Genomic DNA, 22,175 nt, shown 5'->3' on the forward strand with positions numbered 1-22,175 from the left:
CATTTAACAAAGAGTTAATTTCCTTCCTGCCGCACCCAGCTCCCATATCGCCATTCTATCTGACTCATTGTGTTGTCTCTCTCACAATATTGATTTGAGACGGGAACTGCATCGTTTCCCAGGTGGGGAAAGCTTAAACTTCAATCGCTTTTGCATGTGACTTTGATGGCAACCCACTCCAGTACTCTTGCCTAGAAAATCCCATGGACAGAGAAGCCTGGTAGGCTGCAGTCCCTGGGGTTGCAAAGAGTCGGACATGACTGAGCGACTCCACTTCACTCACTTGATTTATCTTGGCAAGTGACTTTGATGCTTTTGAAATGCAGTGTTGGAGAGTCCCTGGGACAGCAAGGAGATCAAACCAGTCAATCCTAAAGGAAATCAGTCCTGAATATTCACTGGTAGAATAGACAAGAATGTGGCTACTGCAGCCAAACTACTCAGCTGTCCAACAACTGGCTTTGTAACCATAGGAGAGTTGCTTGATTACTGTGTGCCTTAGTCCGCTCTTCTGTAAAGTAGGTGTTAGAAAAACACCGCGCAAGGAAAAAAGCCACCTCTAAGGACCGTTGATGAAGGCCTTTATTGAGCGGTCGCTCTCGGGCAGAACTGCCAGGGGCGGGTGAGTGAGGAGACAAAGGGAGTCTGCGAGCTATGAGGGGTGGGGAGGGGTTTTATAGCCAGGGCCGGCGTCCAAGCCAGGTCTTTTCATATAAGGAAGAAAGCGTGGGCTACAGCGGCAGTTGGTGTCCACGGGCTCCGGATTGGTACCTGATTGGACCAGGCTGCAGGGGGTCGGTCCCCGGAAATTTAGCCAGCTTCCGGAATTTGCCTTGCGGCACTTTTCCGAGGCATGTCTCAACATACCCGACCTTTCAGTAGGAATCATAATTGTACCTGCTCCACATGATTAAACTTGTAAATATACCTTAAAGCACTAAGAACAAAACTTATATAGGTTTGTTACTATCTTCTTTCAAATTGGAGGGAGGTAGAAAAGAATCAAATCACAGCATCCGGAACAGGGGGTCACCCGTAAGCAGGATATATATATCCAAGAGAGTGGCAAACTGGCCAGCTCAAACTTGAAGTTACTGTGCCTCTACTCAGGATGTTGAGCTTAACTGGGGTGGGGGAGTCGGTAAGAGATGAATTAAAACGCAATAGCAGCAGTTGTGTAGCACAGGGAACTCAGCGTGGTGCTCTGTGATGACCTAGAAGGGTGGGATAATGGTGGCTCAAGAGGGAGGGGATGTATGTGTGCTTAGCTGATTCACACTGTTGTACGGCAGAAACCATCACTACATTCTAAAGCAATTATCTGACATTTAAACAAACAAGCAACAACAACAACAAAACAATAGCAGGGACTTCCCTGGTGGTCCAATGCAGGGGGCCTGGGTTCAATCCTTGGTCAAGGAACTTGATCCCACATGCCACAACTAAGACCCAGGGCAGCCAAATAAATAATAATTAAATTTAAATAAATACTTTTTTTTTTTTAAAGCACAATAGTAGCGTGCTGAATATAAAGGGCACACATTGTTTTCATTACCCCAAGCTGGTTACCAACAGCTTACCTCCTCCATGGTATCTTGGGAACTGGTGATTTTTTTGGTTTGTTTTTTAATTTTCATGGTTTCTAATCAAATAGAGTTCCAAACAGCCTGTTAAAGACCTCAGTTGAACTACAGAAGCAGACAGAAATAGCTGAAGAGCATCAGTGCCAATAGAGGGACAGTCTCCGCCCACGATAGAGGGGCCCCCACCTTGTAAGGCTGACCTTGATTGGTGGGCTTTAATGAAGCAGGTGGAGTCAGTTTCCATGGTGTGAACACAACAAGACAGGCAGCTAGGACTTCCTGCCAAGCCTGAGCACTGCAGATTGAAAACAAGACAGTGAGTATTTTTACATTGCTTCTGTCTTCAGATCTCTACTGCAATTATTTTAGATCGTTCATATTTATTAGAACTTATATTTACTGGCAACTTTTTGACATTGAGACACCTGTCATAAGAAAGATGGAAATTCAGGTGCACAATCAAATTTACAAGGATTCTAGTGCTGGAAATTTTGTTCAGTTTTCACAGTTATGGTAGGCTTAGTGTATTGTTTCTGTTTTCTACAAATAAATTTTTGGCTTTTTGTAAGAAAGTCACTAATTAATAGTATCACTGATTTTTAAACAGCTTTTTTGAGATATAATTCATGTACCATAAAAATCTGCCTACAATGCAGGAGACCCAGGTTTGATTCCTGGGTCGGGAAGATCCCCTGGAGAAGGGAATGGCAACCCACTCCAGTATTCTTGCCTGGAGAATCCCACGGACAGAGGAACTGGGCAAGCTACAGTCCATGTGGTCGCAAGAGTCGAACTTAGTGACTAAACCACCACCACCACCAGCATAAAATTCATCTCTTTCAAGTACACAGTTCAGTGGTTTTTAATATATTCAAAGTTGTGAAAGCATCACCCTCCACTACCTAATTTTAGAACATTTCATCACCCCAGAAAGAAATCCTATGCTCCTTAGCTCACTTTGCACCCCCAAGTCATCCTAGTCCTAGGTCACCAATAATCTATGTTCTGTCTCTATAAATTTGCCCACTCTGGACATTTCACATACATGGAATCTTACAACACGTGGTCTTTTGTGACTGGCTTCTTTCACTTAACATGTTTTCAAGGTTAATGTAAATTGTAGCATGTATCAAGTCCTCATTTTTAAATTATCAAATACTATTCCAATAAAATATGAATATCCCATATTTTATTTCTGCATTCATCTGTTGGACATATTTTCCCACTTTTTGAAGTATTCCATATTGAATAATACTGCTATAAACATTTGTGTATAAGTGTTTGTGTGGACATATGGTTTCATTTCTTTTGTATACATATGAAAGTGAAAGTTGCTCAGTCGTGTCTGACCCTTTGCGACCCTGTGGACTATACAGTCCATGGAATTTTCCAGGCCAGAATACTGGAGTGGGTTAGCCTTTCCCTTCTCCAGGGGATCTTCCCAACCCAGCGATTGAACCCAGGTCTCCCGCATTGCAGGCAGATTCTTTACCAGCTGAGCCACAAGGGAAGCCCCGGTTTCATTTCTTTTAGGTTTACTCCTAGAATTGGAGTTCTGGTCATATGAGAACTCCATGTTTAAGTTTAATCTTTTGAAGAATTATCAACTGCTTTCCAAAGTGACTGCATCATTTTATATTCCCATCACAGGGTATGAGGGTCCCAGTTTCTCCACATCCTCACACTTGTTTTTATTTGTCTTTTAAATTATTTGTTATCCTATTGGCTGTGAAATGGTGTCTCATGGTGGTTTTGATTTGCATTTACCTAATGACTAATGGGGCTTCCCCATTAGCTCAGCAGTAAAGAATCCACCTGCAATGCAGGAGTTGCATGAGACACAGGTTCAATCCCTGGGTTGGACTATCCCCTGGAGGAGGGCATGGCAACCCACTTCAGTATTCTTGCCTGGAGAATCCCATGGATAGAGGAACCTGGTGGGCTACATTCCATAGGGTAGCAAAGAGTTAGACATGACTGAAGTGACTTAGCACACACACAATAACTAATGATATTGAGCATCTTTTCGTTGCTTATTGGCTCTGTACATTTTTTTAAAAAAATCTTCTGTTTATTTCCACTGAAAACTTATACTTGAATTGCAACTTTCCAATAAGAAGTTGTGGATTATCCTTGGGATGAAATCTTTGCAAAACAAATGGGGCTGATTTTTGCATAAACCTGCTTAAAGTTTTGTGAGAAGGGCAAAGAGGCTCCCAGACACAATGGTATGACTTTTTGTGACACCTGCAAGTTGGAAATCCTCTAGTACTTCTGTTTGTCATTTCGTCTTATCATTGAGCAAATGTTCCAGTGTCAAGGTTTTCTAATAAAACAAGCAAGCCAAAAAGCTAAAACATAACCTGTGTCATCTTTGGTTACTCAGCATATGCATGGAGTACCCACTTCCTGTAAAAGACGTATCTTTGTCCTGCGTGCCCAGAGATTCAGAACCACTTTGGGCTGACACCCAAGTATCTATTCTTCTTTTAAAAATGTATTTACTTTTGGCTGTGTTGGGTCTTAGTGGCAGCACAATGGGGTACGTGGGCTTTTCTCTAGTTGTAGTTTGCAGGCTTTTTTGCCCTGTGAGATCTTCCTGGCCAGGGATGGAACCCCTGTCCCCTGCATTGGCAGGCGAATTCTTAACCACTGGACCACCAATGAAGTCCTGATATAAATCATTTTTACTGCTTTAATTTCTTTCCAAAACTTAGTTGGTTTTTGTTGTTGTTGATGCCTTAGCAGTTTTCTACATCATTACTTTTGAACCATCAGGCCAAACACCAACACAGTGAACAAGACCAATGACATTTTAATATTATAATAAAAAAGAATTTTGACCCCTTGGATCCCCAGAAAAGTTCCCTGAAGTCCTAACTGTCTACAGAGTGTAATTTGAGAACAGTGGGTTTGTGTCTCAATGTTGTAAATAATTTAGCCATTTTATTTGTTTGTTTATCTTTCCGGTGGCTAAGAATCTGCCTACAATGTAGGAAACACAGGAGATGTGTGTTTGATCCCTGGGTCAGGAAGATCCCCTGGAGGAGGAAATGGCTACCCGCTCCAGAATTCTTGCTGAAAAATCCCTCAGACAGAGGAGCCTGGTGGGCTCTTGTCCAAAGGGCTGCAAAGAGTCGGACACAGCTGAGCAACCCGGCACTCACACCATCTCTTGAATTCGTGTAGCAACAGTAGTTAATTACCTGGTCTGTATCCACTATAAATGGAGAAGGAAATGGCAACTCACTGCAGTATTCTTGCCTGGAGAATCCCATGGACAAAAGAGCCTGGTGGGCTACAGTCCATGGGGTAGCAAAGAGTTGGCCACGACTGAGCAACTAACACACACATCGAGTATAAACTATTCACATGAATTGTTCTTGTATCCTCACAAGACCCTGGCTAATTATACTCATTCTTTAGATGAGAAAGATGATGTGTACAGAGTTACACAACTAGCTCAGGGTCACACTGCTGTCAATTCAAAGTCGGAGTGGGAAGTGGTACTGGGAAGTGGTTTGAGGCCAGTTAGCAAATGTCAGCCCTTGAGTTTAGCCTATAATCCTATAGGTAGAAAGGAACCGTTGATAGTTTTTGGATGGGGCATTGGTAGGCACTGACCACATAGTAGCTAAGATCCAAATACACCCTCAGTAGGGCACACACATGAAGTAACCCTGGATGCAAATGTATGAAGTAAAAAAGAAAGTAAACAGTCGGAACCCTATGGAGTCACTCACTAGGAATCAAGTGTTGCAGAGAATTTCCTAAGTGGCATGCTTTTCCCACAGTTGCTTTTCTTGATCATGGAATTGACCAAACTGTCCGACATGACAAAGCTCCACCAAGCTGTGGCTGCAGGGGACTACAATTCAGTGAAAAAGATTTTGAAGAAAGGTCTCTGTGACCCAAACTACAAGGACGTGGACTGGAATGACCGAACCCCACTTCACTGGGCTGCGATCAAGGGTGAGTGGGCACTGCCTACATATAGGTCCCTCCAAGACCACCGTTCATGAGGTTCCCAGTAGGAAGTCGGTGTGGGGTAATAGAAAGAACATTTCTTGGAAATCAGATACATGAATGACAGACATTTCCGTCCTGGCACCACCACTTAAACTAGTTGTAGCACCTTAGGCAAGTTATTTAACATCTCTGAGTCTTAGTCTTTTCATCTGTATAATAAGAGCAGTAATGCTTTTTGCAGTGAAAATTCAGGAAGATAGTGTGCATTGCCTAGCACATGGGACTCTTAACTAATACTAGCCCTCTGTCCTCTTGGGCTTTGCTGGTGGCTCAGACAGTAAAGAGTCTGCCTGCGGTGCAGCGGACAAGGTTCGATCCCTGGGTCGGGAAGATCCTCTGGAGAAGGAAATGGCAACCCACTCCAGTATTCTTGCCTGGAAAACCCCATGGTTGGAGGAGCCTAGCAGGCTACAGCCCATGGGATCGCAAAGAGTTGGACACGACTGAGCGACTTCACTTTCTCTGTCCTCTTAACCTCTAGCAGAAATGGAGCATCGTTCCTGCCCATAGGACAGGAACTTTGTCTTGTTCATGGCCGGGGGCACGCCTAAGTAGTCTCCGTTACAGGACTGGAGGAGGATCGTGGCAGAAACTTAGCCAAGGGGCCTGTGAAGACATTCAACCATAGAATACCATTAAAGAATGTTAGGAAAGTGTGATAGTCAACTTTGCTTTTTAAAAATTTGTTTTGACTCCTGTATGGAGACTGGGCTGGCAGGAAGCAAACCAGAGAAATCAGTTGGGAGAATTTTGCAGAAATTTAAGTACAGTGATGGGAGTTATACTGAAGCACTTGTCAGGGGAACATTTGCTGTATGCCGGTGTCTGTGCAATGTACTTTTTGCCTTTGATTTCATTTGTACTTCTCAAGAACTCAGTGAGATAAATGATATTTTATACAAATAAGGAAACCAAACCTCAGCCATTTGTTTCTCACCTGGGTTGTTGTGGTTAGCAAGCAGTATTTATTCTCAGGTATAAACCCACATCTATATGACTTAGAAAGCATGAGCTCTTAATCTGTGCTAGTTTTCACATAACTGGGACTTAAAGTATTTTTTATTGAGATGTAATTGACATACACTATTTTATCAGTTTTAGTGTCTAACATAATGATTCCATTTTTGTATAAATTGTCAAATACCATGATAAGTCTAGTTAACTTCTGTCACCATATATATTTTTTTTCCTTGTGATAACTTTTAAGATGTACCCTCTTAGCAACTTTCAAGTATGCAATGGAGTATTATTGATGATAGTCACCGTGGTATATATTACATCCTATCGACATTTATAACTGGAAGTTTGTACCTTTTGACTAGCTCCACCCATCTCACACCCACCCACACCCCAGCACTCTGTTCTCTGTACCTATGAGCTCAGTTTTTTGTTTTTAGCTTCTGCCCATAGTGTGATCATATGATATTTGTCTTTCTCTGTCTGACTTATTTCATTTAGGATCATGCCCCTCAAGGTCCATCCATGTTGTTGCAAAATACTTGGTTTTGCAATCAGCACTGGTACTGCTGAAAGCAGAGGGAAGCTTATGGGTGCCAGCTCAGATGGGGAGTTGGGGAGTGGGTAGAGTAACTTAGGAGAAAAAGCAAATTCCTGGGTGGCATCTGCAAGAATGAACAAGAGAGGGGAGCATCCTGAAAGGAGCAGAGGGAATCCTTCAGTGGCTCAGACCCGGAGCAGGAGCGAAGGCGCAAGGGTGGGGCCCTGAGTCCCTGGTAAGAAGACGGAGGACAGAAGAAGGGATGATGCCAAGAAACTGGAGGGGCCTCTGGGGCAAATGTCTCCCCCTCTTCTGTGCCACCTAGGCTAGCTCTGGCCTCAGCCTGGCAGAGACACTTTCATCTTAACTTCCTGTTTCTTCTGCGCTCATCTAAGGACACATGGAGGTGCTACAGCTCCTTATAGAACACGGAGCCCGGCCGTGCCTGGTAACTGATGTGGGCTGGACGCCCGCTCATTTCGCAGCTGAATCAGGCCATCTGAATGTGCTCAAAGCCCTCCATGCCTTGCATGCCGCCGTTGACGCCCCCGACTTCTTTGGAGACACACCAAAGAGGATCGCACAGATCTATGGGCAGAAAGCCTGCGTGGCATTCCTGGAAAAGTGAGTTTCCTTTGGTGCTGTGTTCAATGTTCAGTTGTGTCTGACTCTTTGTGACCCCACGGACTGTACCCTCAGCTAAAAAAGGCAGAGAAACAGGAGCTAGTGACCAAGGTCTTTACCAGTTCAGTGGTCTCAGCTTGATGAAAATGAAGTGACAAAATCCAACCAATCGTTGTTTGAGTTTTTATTAGTATTTCATTGAAATGACGAGTTTGGGGTGGAAATCATATTGTTTTAGAATATTTAAATTATTATTAAATGTAATATTAAAATCTACTGTTTGGGATTAGCAGAGACACTACTATATATAAACTAGATAAATAACAATGTCCTACTGTATTGAACAGGAAACTATATTCAATATATCTTGTAATATCTTGTAATAACCTATAAGAGAAAAATATCTGAAAAAAGAATATATATATTCATATATGTATATGTAAAACAGAATCAACTTGCTTGTATACCAGGTATTAACACAACTTTGTAAATCAACTATACTTCCATTTTTTAAAAAGTTATCATTACATTACAGAAAATAAAAATTAGAGAGGCATGTCAGGCAGTTAATCAATTAAAAATATTATTATTTTTCTGGAAAAATCTATTGTTTTAAAATGATGTGACATTATAATTATTATAACTTTACATGATTATTATAATCTTAATAATATACATTTATTATAATTGTTATTTTAGACTATACATAAACTATCTCAGATAAGAGAGGTGGGACACAAATTTGAAAATGGGAGATAGTACAAGATTCTTGGATCCCCCTTCAGATTCTTGAAAAATCTTCAATCCAGCTGTGTCACCTTAGGCAAATTGCCTCCTTCTTGGTCCTCAGTTTCCTCCTATTTAAAATGAAGCAGGTGAATTAGGCTGCTATCATCCATAAGGGTCCTTCTACTTTTTAAAATGCCTTCTAACGTGTGACTCTCCTACTTACACACTCACCAAAGTTAAGAACTTTTCTAGAACCCGTTAATTTTTTTCTCTCAGCCAAGCATTCAGATAGAATTAAGTATCAATTGTGTACATTATTGGGCTTCCCTGGTAGTTCAGAGGGTAAAGAGTCTGCTTGCAATGCAGGAGACCCAGGTTTGATTTCCTGGAGATGCGAATGGCAACCCACTCCAGTATTCTGGCCTGGAGAATCCCCATGGACAGAGGAGCCTGGCAAGCCCATGGGGTTGCGAAGAGTCGGACCTGACTGAGCAACTTCACTTTCACTTTCATGGACATGAAGGTGATAGCTCTGAGAGGGATGTTGATAAAATTGAAGAATGTATAATCTGGCTGCTTCTCTGGTGGCTCAGGAGTCAAGAATCTGCCTGCAGTGCAGGAGATGTGGGTTCAGTTGCTGGGTTGGGAAGATCTCCTGGAGAAGGAAATGGCAACCCACTCCAGTATTCTTGCCTGGGAAATCCCATGGACGAAAGAGCCTGGCAGGCTACAGTCCATGGGGTCACAAAGAGTCAGACATGACTTAGCGACTAAACAACAGCAACAACATAATCTGGTTAGGCTAATAAGTAATTCATAGCTGAGACAGTAAAGTAGCAGAGTGAGGACAACACTGCTTGAAAACCAAAATGAAATCAAGAGTAAATCTAACTGTAGATTCATTGGAGAACGAGGGTGATAGTGAAATGCCCTTCTCAGAAATACAGTTATCTTCAGAAAGTTAAACCGGTAAAATCTTTGCTTATGATGAAAAGTGGTGTCCCACCTTAAAAGTATTCAGAATCATCATTAAGGTGATTTGGGAAATAGAGGCAGAACCTTGAGTCCTAACTTTAAGACTCTCTCTTCTCCCTGATCCTGCCGTCATCCTCTACATTCAATAATCTCCATCTGTTGTAGACCTCAACATCAGCAGCATTGTTTCCGGGACTCTTTATGACTGTAACATACCACCATGTGACCATGACTCCCTGTCTTCATTTTCCCAGTTTTTGAATCCTCATGCAGGTATTTGAGTCCCAGACCTTATCTTATACAAATTCTTTCCCTTCCATCCTATCACCTCCCTGAAGGTTTCACTATCTTCCTTTGTCTGCCAGCTGGGCACGGCGGGCTAAAAGAAAAATGCACAACATGAGAACTGTGAGTTCAGTTTTATTTGAGGTCTTACTGAGGACTTTAGCTCAGGAGATACCCTTTCAGTAGCTCTGAGAAATTGATCTCAAGAGGTGGGGACAGGGCTAATTTATATATGATTTTTTTGGTTAAAGGAATACGTGCAGTCAAGGATACATCTTGGTAAAAGACTACTGCTCATCACAAAAAACAGATGTCATGATTATAGTGCTTTTCTAAGTATGGGAAGATACAAGAATCTTTGGATTCATTAAAATTCCTCTTGAGACACATCTAACTAAAGAACCTGCTTATCCAAAGCGCAGAGCATCCTGTTATCATCTTTCATTTCCTGTCAGAAGCACAGAGTACTAAATGAAGTACCTCATCACTTCAATCTCTTCTGTCTGAAGCACAGAGTGCCCTGTGGGTCAATGACTGCAGCAGACTAATCTTTGTAGAATTGGATGGTGGGCAAAACATCCTTTTCTTTTGTTTGCTATGTCGTGGTACACTGCTTCTTTCACTCTCTTTCCCCTATTTTTAACTTCCCACCCCCTGGTCCTTCTATAGGACCCAGAATTCCTAGCCTTGGATTGGTCTCTGTCTTACCCATGCCTGTTCTTGGTCTCCTAGGGGAAAGATCACAAATAAATCAACCAGTAGCACCAGAAGTTCTAAGACTTCCGTCTCCAGCTGAGCCCTTAGTTACTCTGGCCATCGCTTCCTGTCCTTCTCCAATGTTGACAATTGCAAGTCCCCATCATATTTCAGCCTGTCCTTCAGAATGTACGCTTTCTACTTCACAGAGAATGTTGAAGTCATGGGTATACATTTTCAAACTCTCAAACTAACGTATTATATTTATCTATTCCTTCTTGCTTTCCCATCCATCCTTCTGTGGCAAGTGTTATCCCTCCATATAGATCCTTCATCCAAACCTTTATGTCTCCTTCAAGATCATCATTTCCTCGTTCTCTGTTGCATCTTTTGTATTTTTGAGTTTTCTCTATTCCTTCTCTTCCCTTCTCTTTGTCTTCTGAGCATGCTCAGATAGCTTTTACTAAACAAACACATGAAGAGTTAGAGGTCCTTCTAGTGTCTGCTATGCCTTTCTTCTTCCCTACATTTCTAAGCTACTTGAAAGGTCATCTATGCAATTGTCCCTACTTCTTCACCCACTCTTCAGGCTTCTTCCCCCATCATACTGAATCAGCTCTCCTCCATGGAGATCTCGCTGCTAAATTAATGGCCTCTTTCTCCATGCACATCTTACCTCCACTTCATCTGGTATTCAGTTGCTCTTCCCTGTTGTTTTATCTGCTGCTGCTCTCTTCTGGTTCTCCTACTCGAGGACCATTTCTTCTCATGATTTTTCTAAGCTCCTATTCTTGCATGCCTTTTAGATGCTGGAATTCCTCAGGGACCTGTCCTTGGTTCTCCTCCACAGAATTTCTCTGAATAATCTCAGCCCCTCTGTAGTAACCAGTGGGTGAATGACTAGGATACCCGATCGCAGCATAACTGAAGTGGAGGAGTGATTCTTCCATATAATGGGGAATGAGTGCTATTACCAGGAAAAGTGGGCAGGCAGTGCTGAGCAGACAAATACAACAAAAGTTAACCACATCACGTGTAAGTCATTTCTACTTACCATCTCCTATGAGGAACTTCGCTTGTGACAGCTGGGGCTTAGAGGGAAGGAATTCTGGTTAAGGAGCAATTAATCTGGATCCCAAAAGCTAGCTAAGACTTGGTTAATGGAGGAGAGAAAAAGATTCCTGATTTGGAGTGAAGGTACCAAGTTGGAAATGCGAGTAGGTTGTGTGTGGATGTGAGGAAGTGGAGAGACAGAGACGGGATGAGTGGCCCTGGCAGAATGGAGACTTCACAGTGGAGAGGAATGGAGAATAAGGCTGGATGGGTGAGCAAGCAAGTGAATGTGAACTCATCAGAGAACTGGAAAGATGAAACAGACGCTCCAGCTATATTACTCCTATAGGGGAAGAGGTGGCATGATGCTGTGCAGGTTGGAATGAATATACTTACCCCATAGGCAAGAGATCACATAAGGAAATTTTTAATGCTTCATTTTGCAAGTAGGTGAGGTCATGGACTAGGATGATGAAGAGAAAAAAAATATAAAAGAATATCAAAAGCAGCTTAGACAAGATCTGATTGTTTTCAGAATATTCTAGGTATCCTAGTGGAACAATCAACTTTCAATTCAGCTTTTCTCCTTTTTGTTTTCAAAAGTGTTAGTTTCCCCATATAGTTATTTTAAGTTGATATGTTGTATTTTTGTTTCATTCAATTCAATAAATTTTCTTTTTTTTTTTTTTTCTGGCCACACAGCAGGCAGGATCTTGGTTCCCCTACCAAGGATGGAATCCATGTCCCCCACAGCAGAAGGGCGAGTCTCAACCACTGAACCGCCAGGGAAGTCCTTGATTCAGCTTCTCTTAAGTTGTAAATCTCTCATTCAAGAAATATTTCTTTCAGGAGAAATTAATACAACATTGTAAATCAACTCTACTTCAGTAAAATTTAAGAAAACAATTATTTTTGAGCCCTACTATATGCATGGCAGTGGGTCCCTGGTGGTTTAGACAGTCAGGAATCTGCCTGCAATGTAGGAGATGCAGGTTCTATCGCTGGGTCGGAAAGATCCCCTAGAGAAGGGAATGGCAACCCACTCCAGTATTCTTGCCTGGAAAACCCCATGGACAGAGGAGCCTGGCGGGCTACGATCCATAGGGTTGCAAAGAGTCAGAGACGACTGAGGGACTAACACTTTCACTTTCACATGCATGGCATTGAACTGAATACTGAAAAGGATGTAACGATGCAGCAAACACAATGCTGGGCAATAAGAAGCTCTCTATCTCAGAGAGGAGATAACTTGTTGTATAAATAACACTAACACGAGATAGAAAGTGACAGAGGTCAAAAGAGCAGGCTGGAGGAGGGATGCTGTGTGGTCTGAATATGGAGAGGTCCCTTCCATCTTCTTGGGGGCACAGAGGCTGGGGGACAAGCTGGTTTGCTATCCACTGGATGAATGGTGCGTTTCATCATGCTTTGCACTTAAAATACTGTTTGCTCTGGCTATACGATCATCTATCCTCTCAAATTGCATTTGTCCTCATACTGACTCAAATACTATCTCTGTGAACTGGCTTTCACCTGTGTCCTTAAAGAAGTCACAGACTCACCTTTGGCCTCATATACAAAACAGTATTTTTTGTATGCTTTCCATTGTCTGTGCATATCTGATGATCAGTTCATCTATTTTTCTATCACCTATTCTATGATTTATATATACATATATATATCTCATTTGTATATATATCATCTAACTATGCTTTACATAAATCTATCTATACATACAACACATACATGACTACATGACTGTGAGTAATTTTTGTTTTCTTCTCTACATATTTCTGTACTTTAAAATTTTCTACAATGAACAGACACAGCTTTTATAATCAGTGAAATATGCCATTAAAAAATAAATGATAGGACTTCTCTGGTGGTCCAGTGGTTAAGACTTCGCCTTCCATTGCAGGCGATTCAAGCTAAGATCCCACATGCTAAGATCCCACATGCCTCACAGCCACAAAACCAAAACCTAAAACAGGAGCAATATTGTGCATGTGTGCTAAGTAGCTTCAGTCGTGAGTCACTCTCTGTGACCCCATGGACAGTAGCAAATTCAATAAAGACTTTAAAAATGGTCCTGGTCCACATTAAAAAAAAACCTTTAAATAAAATAGACAAATAAAGGAAAACAGTCTTCTGATCTCAGAGGGAGAGCAGTGAACAGTCCTGAAGCTAAATCTTAGTTCCCTGCCCAGGAATTAAACCTGGGTAACCTGGAATCAAGATTGCCGCAAGAAATATCAATAACCTCAGATATGCAGATGACACCACCCTTATGACAGAAAGTGAAGAGGAACTAAAAAGCCTCTTGATGAATGTGAAAGAGGAGAGTGAAAAAGTTGGCTTAAAGCTCAACATTCAGAAAACTAAGATTATGGCATCTGGTCCCATCACTTCATGGCAAATAGATAGGGAAAAATGGAAACAGCGAGAGACTTTATTTTCTTGGGCTCCAAAATCACTGCAGATGGTGACTGCAGCCATGAAATTAAAAGACGCTTACTCCTTGGAAGGAAAGTTTTGACCAACCTAGATAGCATGTTAAAAAGCAGAGACATTACTTTGCGAACAAAGGTCCATCTAGTCAAGGCTATAGTTTTTCCAGTGGTCATGTATGGATGTGAGAGTTGTACTGTGAAGAAAGCTGAGTGCCAAAAAATTGATGCTTTTGAACTGTGGTGTTGGAGAAGACTCTTGAGAGTCCCTTGGACTGCAAGGAGATCCAACCAGTCCATCCTGAAGGAAATCAGTCTTGGGTGTTCATTGGAAGGACTGATGCTGAAGCTGAAACACCAATACTTTGGCTGCCTCATGTGAAGAGTTGACTCTTTGGAAAAGACCCTGATGCTGGGAGGGATTGGGGGCAGGAGGAGATGGGGATGACAGAGGATGAGATGGCTGGATGGCATCACCGACTCGATGGGCATGAGTTTGAGTAAACTCCCGGAGTTGGTGATGGACAGGGAAGCCTGGCATGCTGTAGTTCATGGGGTCGCAAGGAGTCGGACATGACTGAGTGACTGAACTGAGCTGAACTGAACCTGGATGAAAACCAAGAGCCCTAGCCACTACTCACCAGGGGCTAGAGACTAGAAGCAAAGTGGCCCTGGGCTCTTGCCCCTGTTTGAAAACAAGAATGTTTCAAGGAGGCAAAAGCTATACAAAAAGGTACGAAGTTTATTATTAGAGACACAGCACAATGTATGGGCGAGCACACAGGAGAACAGTTTGTTTATCTAACTCGGAAGCAGGGCAGAGATACACGCTCAGAGAGAAAGGGTATGGGCATCCTCTCTAGTGAGGAGGAGCGCAGTAAGTCAGACGCTAGGCGGAGATACACACCCAGAGAGGAGTGAGGCGTTCTGAGCAAGGCGGAGCGCAGTGTGGAGGTGATGTGAATCACTTACATAGGATAGTCCTTCCGGGTCTTTGTTTACCTTTGGCCAATTATCTTGTTTCTTTTTTCACCCCTGATGGTCCCTGAACCCTCCCCAAGAAGCATGAGCAACTTTTTTCTAAGATGAATCCCATCGTACAGACCTGTGGGTGCATGTCCACACTTATGGGGTCAGGTCCCCTCCCTTTTCGACCCTCAAGAAGCCTTCCTGCGTAGGTGAAAACAGGAAAGTCTTCCTTGACCGGTATTGATGTGAGCATTTAAAAAATGAGCAGGGCCTTCAAGCTAAGTGCTTGTCTTTGATTCTATGAACATCTGACCCAGGCACCCCATTCTTCTCCACCTCAAAGTATTGATAGTTTCTTTAGTGTCTGAGACCTCTTTAAGTGTACACTTGGAAATGCTCAAACTTGGCCTCATTTCTCCTTGAGTGGATGGCCTGGGTGCCCAGGCCGCATGGAGAGGGGAGAGGAGAAGCCTCTCCACAGGCTGGGCACGCTGTCCGATCCTGGGGTTGGGGGTTGAGAGCTGGCTTCCCTCTCCTAGGGCTGAACCCCAGTGCCGGGAATATCGCCAGGCTGCGAGGCTGATGGGGCTGCAGCTCGATCAGCGAGATGAAGACTGGGACGCCAAGAAGAGGGAGCTGGAGCTGTCTCTTCCTTCCTGGAATAAAAAGACTAATAAGAAAAAGAGCAAGAAAACTGGAGGCCCCAGCAGGCTCAGCAATACCAAGGAGAGGGGAGCATGAGAGGCCCGCCTCCCGGGAACTGGAGCTGTGTTACCTGGTGGGAGACTTTCCACGGTGCCCGACTAGATGTTGTAAGGTATGTGTTGTCATGGCATGATTTTACTCCTAGACCCTTAATTACCCACATCACTTTGACTGGTAGCTCCTGATCTATCATTCAGTCAAGAAGTCTGGCCTGGGTACTCTATACACATGGGCTCTCACCTCCATGCCAATACCTGTTGTCTCCAAAAACTACCAAGAGAGGACAAATATCAGCTGCTTGCATTTTGTCACCAGTGATTTGCACTGTCAGCATCTCCTGAGCTTCTGTATGCAATTATAGAATTTCAGGGGCAAAGAAAACTTCTGCTAAGGAAAACTTGGTTGTTTCAATGGAAAAAAAAAAAAAGCAACAACAAAATCTCAGAAATCTCCAACATTCTCAGGTCAGTTAATCTATGGAAAAAAAAAATTATTTGTTGTCGTATAGACCAACAATAGAAGTGAAGAGATGTAGCTTTGAATTTCCAGATGTGTGAGTGTGTGTGTCTGTGTGTGTCTGTGTGTCTGTGTGTGTGTAGGTCGGGTAGAAGCCCACAGTCTCAACAGGGCCAATTTCACCAAAGATCCCTTCTATACAAGAGAAACAATTTGGCCATAAGATTAGCTCAGTGAAAACTTAAAAACCTTAAATTAATTTTATTCTGCTTAATAATAAGAGCTGGTGTAAAATCATGGAACTTGTAAGTATTTCTTTACTTGATCAACTGTATATTTTAGGATATCTAAGTATAGATCAGGTATTTCCAATGAAAATGATGCATCCAAATTGAGATATGCTATAAATGTGAAGTGCAGATGGTAATTTTAAGACTTAGAATAAAATATGTAAAAGAGTTCATCAATAATTTGATTGCAGGTTGAAATATAATATTTTGAATATTGGGATTAAATAAAACATTTCACTAACATGAATTTTGCCTTTCTCCTTTCAGTTTTTTAAAAATGCGGCTAGTGGAGTGTTTAAAATTACATAGGTGGCTTCATTTTTTTTACCTTATGAGCTAGTACTACAGTAGAAACAGACAATATTTAGAATCTCCACTAAGTAGCTGATTTGGTGCCCTTGAATTGGCTACCCTGCATTCTAAGTTTACTAATTTTTCTGCCTAAATCAATATCTTGAGGCACCTGACATCGTGTTAATTACATGCTCCTTGATGCTTATATAAATACAGGTTGAATTTTTGGAAATAAACAAACACCTGAGCGTCTTACAGGAAAGCAGTGTAGCTGTGGAGGACACCTTGTCTAGTTTTCATCCCTCTGGAGCATCAGTTTTCTTTCTCTCATCCCTGCAGTTTACAGAGGTGGTTCCTGCTTGCCATCCTTGTATGGGTCCTCAGGAAGCAGCAGCTCCAGCTGGACCAATGCATTTTCTTCTGGGAGTGTGAATGGGGATACCCTGGGCTTGCTGGTTTTGAGAGGGTAACAGGCAGGAAGGCCAAGGGTCTCCAAACAGAGGAAATAGGCTGCAAGTGTCAGACATTTTTTTCTCTCTCTTAAGCGACAGGAGGAAGCAAATTACTAGTGTTATATTTTTTCCCCTTCTCTATACAAATTTAAAAAGAGGTTTCTTTTAAAATTCTCTGTTGCCATGATGACACCTGGTTCCACCTAAACTTAACTTTTCTCAAATCTTATGGAAATGTTTGTCTTAAGCTATGTTAACGAACAACGTACTTGCCCTAGATTCTGTCCTCAGAACAGAGGACAGAGCCCAAGACTCTAAGTTCTGAGCCTAAGACTCAGAACAGACTTGACAAACCAGTATGAGTTACTCATGCAAATGTTCTCTTAAGCTATATTAATGAGACTGTATTTACTTGGAAAGCTGCCTTTCTTCAAGATTCATGTCAATCATATTATAGCCCAGGACAACTCCCCTGGTGCCAGTGTTACCTCAAAATGCATGTTGTGGGTGAGGGGCCTGGTGCCAGTCGCTGAGTTTTGAGACATTTCCCTTCTCTAATTAGCAGGCCGTTAGTAGCTATATAACATCCGGTTAAAGACTAGCACGGGGGCAATCTTTCTGCCCTCTTCTGATGTCTATGTGAAAAGTCTTCTCTATCTCTTTTATACTTTAATAAAACTTTATTACACAAAAGCTCCAAGTGATCAAGCCTCGTCACTGGCCCCGGATTGAATTCTTCTCCTCCGGAGGCCAAGTATCCCGGCATCTTTCATGGCTCAGCAACAACCTTTCAGTTCTAGAGGATGAGGCTAAACTCAGGGGACTTGGCCGGGGGGGGGGGGGGGTCTCCAACTTCTGTCCTGACACCCCTCCACACACACACACACACACACACACTGCCCTTGACCTCTGTGCAGTGTTTCCATCCTCTCTCCAAGTTCACACATTCCCCCATCACCATCCCTTGTGAGCCAAGGGAGAAGGAGGGAAGAAAGGGAGGGGGAGGGGAAAGGGTGGGAGTGGGTGGAAAAGGGACCAGGCTGCAACACCGAGACCCCAAAGTTGACAAAAAGAAAGTCCTATAGCTTTCCCCCTCATCACTTACATTGAGCCCCATCTTTTCATGGGGCCCCTCACTGATGGACCCCCACTGGTGAGCCCCCTCCCTCACTGGGCACTCATTGCCCTCCCCGAGCCCCCTGCTGATTCAGAAACCTCAGTCTTCTCAGGAGCCCCCTTGTCATAAGTTTCCCCCTACCCTTGGCCCTGGTCACACCCTCAGAAAGACCCCACTCAGGACCTGTGACACCAACCTGGACTCAGAGGGGAGGAAGCTGTGGGTTCTGCCCTTCTTATCGCAGCCAGGGCCTTCCTGGGGTCCTTACTCCCTAAGCATCCTCAGGAGCAGGGTGGTCTTCATGTCCACCCTCCCCCGTCGTCATTGCCTTTGGCCCCTGAGCGACTCCCTAGTGGATCTTCCTCTAGGGCAATCTGTCCTTCTGGGCGCTGGCCACCAGATGCTGTGCCGACCAGATGGCCTGGAAATCTTGCCTGGAGGTCAGACCTGGAGGGTGGCAGATCCAGTCTTGCTCTGGTCTGGCTGCTCATTTTCAGAGGAACATTAATGATGGGAGCTCATGGACCAGAAGCTGTGAGGTAAGGGCTAGGGCCATCTACCAGGCCTGCTCCCTCAGCCCAGGTGGGACCCATGGAGGAGAATTAATAGAGGCAGGAATAGTGAAAGGGAAGGTATTTAAGACCCGCAACTCCCAGATGGCACAGTGGTAAAGTATCTGCCTTCAATGCAGGAGACATAAGACCTGTGGGTTTCAATCCCTGGGTCAGGAAAATCCCTTTGAGAAGGAAATGGCAACCCACTCCAGTGTTCTTGCCTGGTAAATTCCAAGGACAGAGGAGTCTGGCGGGCTACTGTCCATGGGGTTGCAAAGAGTTGGACACAACTGAGCATGCACATTTTAAGAGCCAGGACTCCTACTGTAAAATTGGCCCCTCTGAAGTGTCTAAACAGATGGGTAAGCACTCTCCAGGGGTTTATAATATTCCTACATAAGACTAGGCTGGACTAGTCTAATTTCTGTGGCCTCCTCTTCAGGTTTCACACTCCACCTGGACAATAAAATAAGAAAAAGGGGACTTCCCTGTTTTCCAGTGGCTGAGACTCCATGTTCCCAACACAGGGGACCCAGGTTTGGTTCCTGTTAGGGAGCTAGATCCCACATGCCCAACTAAACATCCTGCATACCACAACAAAGATCAAAGATCCCGAGTGCTGCAACTAAAACCCGGTACAGCCAAAATAAATAATTTTTTTTTTTTAAGAAATGCATCCTAAATACTTTACTATCAGTGAGGTCTTCACTTCTTTAACCAAAAAAGAAGAAGAAAGAAAGAAAAGGAATTTTTAATAAAGAGTCTTCCCCTGGGAATGTGAAGTCTTCATGAGAACGTGGACCAATAACATATAACCTCAGAAGAGTGAAGTGGCTAATTCTGTAATGGGGCTGAGGAAGGGTAGAGGAGTGTTCTAGAAAAAGAAAGAAAAGACGGACAGAGACAGAGACAGACAGCAAGACAGTGAGTGAGCATGCTCACAACTTTTCTAGTTTCCAGTTCTGGCTCCTTACTCAGGAAATCTGTGAAATACCACTTTCATAATGAGATTTCCTCTTTTGCATACAGTACATTGAATTGATTGTTTTCTCCCTTACAACCAATCTTTCTTCATAAGCACAGTATTTTAAGATCATGGGCATATGAGTCAAGCAGGCTCAGGTTTGTAACTTCCCCTAGGAAACAGGCAAAATAATCCTTACATCCTGGGTTTGCTGTGCAGATGAGATGATGTGTAAGATGCTGGCCCTGGTGCTCTGTATCTGGTCCATGTAATGGCTAATTGTATTACTTATGGGGTGAGCTCAGTTTTTCCCTGAGAATCCCAAAGAGATCCAGGAAGAATGCCTTTTATGGGTTGAGTGAGACTCTCCATTGTTCAGGGCATAAATACCCCCTGCCTCGTTTCATGGCACAGATAATAGCCCTTCTTCCATTGGTTGGACCAACCTGGACCAAACTGTGGTGTGTGTTCTTAGGGTCCTTCACTGGGTCCATAACCCATGGCCTCCCAGTCCTCAGTGAGTCCTCCTTTTATTGTTATCCTCATCGAGGCATCAGGAGAAGGAATATATTTCTGGGCCCACTCAAGTTTGTATAGTTTATAAGAACAACACAAAGAGGACACCAAAATAGCTTCCTTGTATGAAGAAGTTATTACCATGCGGATTCTGTGCTAAGCACTTTACATGTATTGTCTCTACTCTGCATGACATACCTGCAAAGCAGGTCTCATCATCCCCAGTTGACATCACAAGCTGAAATTCTGGGAGGCTGAGTGACTTGCCCTAGGCTGATCTCGGTGGCCTCCCTTGCAACAGCTTGGAGCGGGACTTGGGCTCCCACTCAGAGATCGGGTTGGGTCAGAGCGGCTGAAAGCACCAGATCCTAGCCACTAGATCAGTGGTCAGTGACAACGGCCCTGGCCCTGAGGCTTTGCAGAAAAGAATTCCCACAAAGACAGAAAGTAGTAAAGCAAGTAAAATATGTTTTAAGAGAGAAAACACAATATGTATGGATAGACACGTGGGTGGATTTGGCGAGAGAGAGAGAGAGAGTCGCTGAGTCTCACCCTTGTGGCAGTTTGAATTACTTTTATGTGGCATGTCTTCCAGATTTCCTTTGGCCAATCACTTTAATTTGCCTGGGTTCACAGTCCATATTTGGTATATCTCAGGGTCTTCCCATGTGTGCACATGCATCTCTTAGCCAAGATGGATTCTACAGAAAAGGTGTCTGGGTAGAATATCTCTTGACATAACCCCTCCCCCTTTGCCCTCCGAGGAGCCTTTTTGTGCCTGGTGGTGGAGGTCTCCTAACTTCAAGAAAAGAAATATGCGATCTGAACAGGGCCCAACCTCCTCTCTTTATTGTCCTGTTATTCTTGTCTTGGAGTTTCAGTCCACAGGGAATGAAACCCCAGTTGCTTTACCCTGGTGGGTGCACATCTGCCTCCTGCCTCAAAGCTATCTGGCTGATGCTCATAAAAATCTTGAAAGCCTGCCTGAACTGGAAGGAACTCTAACCCTGCAAGCTAAAACCTCGGGCAAGTTGCTCAACAGCTATAGTTTTCTTCATTGTAACTTGGGGAGGATAGAATGTCTATACCATAGCGTTGTGGGGAGAATTAAATGAGATAACTCATGTCAAGCACTTGGTACAATGCTTTCCACTTTTAAGGGTCTTTAAATTACCTGGACAGCTTTTCTTGGCCATGGAAAATTTTTAATCTTATTTTTAAAAGCGATTATTTATGAACAGATTCTAAGAACTGTACCATGGAACAGAGCACTCAGGGTGTGTCTTCCTAAAAATGACAGGAAAAATGCAGCCAACAATTCTATTGTTTGGTATTTATGATACCAAGGAGTTTGTGGCATTTATTTTCTTACAGCATGAATTATTTGGCATTGCTTGAGAAAGAGTCCCAAACAGCTTGAGTTCAGCCAAAAACATTATTAAATTTTTTTTTTCTACCAGCATTCTGACTTTCATCTTTGACCTTATGAATTCAGGCCAACACTTTTTTTTCTGTTTCTTTCCTTTATACTCTGTTGGTAGGCAGTGTTCACTTAAAAGCCCTGAAAAGAGAAACTTCGTGGGTGAAGACAAAAACACCCTATCAGAAAGTGTTAACCAAATCCCCTGTCTCACACAGGCTTGCCTGGTGGCTCAGATGGTAAAGAATCCACCTACAAAGCAAGAGACCTGGTTTCAATCCCTGGGTCAGGAAGATCCCCTGGAGGAGGAAATGGCAACCCACTCCAGTATTTACGCCTGGAGAATCCCAGGGACAGAGAAGCCTGGTGGGCTATGGTCCAAAGGGTTGCAAAGTGTTGGACAGGACTGAGTGACTAAGCACACAGCACACGTTTCACACTGAATTATCCCATAATACTTAAAGTGATCAGTCAGTTCATCTTCTTTTGCTACTGCAATACACTATATTGGCTTGGGAG

General features: G+C 43.2%; 1 protein-coding gene across 2 annotated transcripts; it reads left to right on the plus strand.

Moving 5' to 3' along the window:
• The first annotated feature begins 1,777 nt into the window (after positions 1 to 1,777).
• Positions 1,778 to 17,757, plus strand: ANKRD66 (ankyrin repeat domain 66). 2 transcript variants are annotated; one of them, XR_006266244.1, is made up of 5 exons: positions 1,778 to 1,899; positions 5,378 to 5,555; positions 7,506 to 7,734; positions 15,428 to 15,705; positions 16,973 to 17,757. XR_006266244.1 is itself a non-coding variant. In XM_043450962.1 (4 exons), exons 2-4 carry the CDS (start codon positions 5,393 to 5,395, stop codon positions 15,627 to 15,629), a joined length of 594 nt encoding a protein of 197 aa, XP_043306897.1. In that variant the 5' UTR covers positions 1,778 to 1,899; positions 5,378 to 5,392; the 3' UTR covers positions 15,630 to 16,027. The 2 variants fall into 2 exon arrangements, 1 of the variants encoding a protein (XP_043306897.1); XM_043450962.1 differs by lacking the exon at positions 16,973 to 17,757 and having other exon boundaries at positions 15,428 to 16,027.
• Positions 17,758 to 22,175: the final 4,418 nt, after the last annotated feature.

The sequence above is a fragment of the Cervus canadensis genome, chromosome 28 (genome assembly GCF_019320065.1).
Source record: "Cervus canadensis isolate Bull #8, Minnesota chromosome 28, ASM1932006v1, whole genome shotgun sequence".
Classification (NCBI taxonomy): domain Eukaryota; kingdom Metazoa; phylum Chordata; class Mammalia; order Artiodactyla; family Cervidae; genus Cervus; species Cervus canadensis.

Excerpts from the sequence above, each read along its gene's own strand:
- ANKRD66 (XM_043450962.1), top strand. The coding sequence starts at position 5,393 with ATGGAATTGACCAAACTGTCCGACATGACAAAGCTCCACCAAGCTGTG. Across the intron at positions 5,556-7,505 it reads TCACTGGGCTGCGATCAAGG|GACACATGGAGGTGCTACAG; the intron begins GTGAGTGGGCAC and ends CGCTCATCTAAG. Across the intron at positions 7,735-15,427 it reads TGCGTGGCATTCCTGGAAAA|GGCTGAACCCCAGTGCCGGG; the intron begins GTGAGTTTCCTT and ends TCCCTCTCCTAG.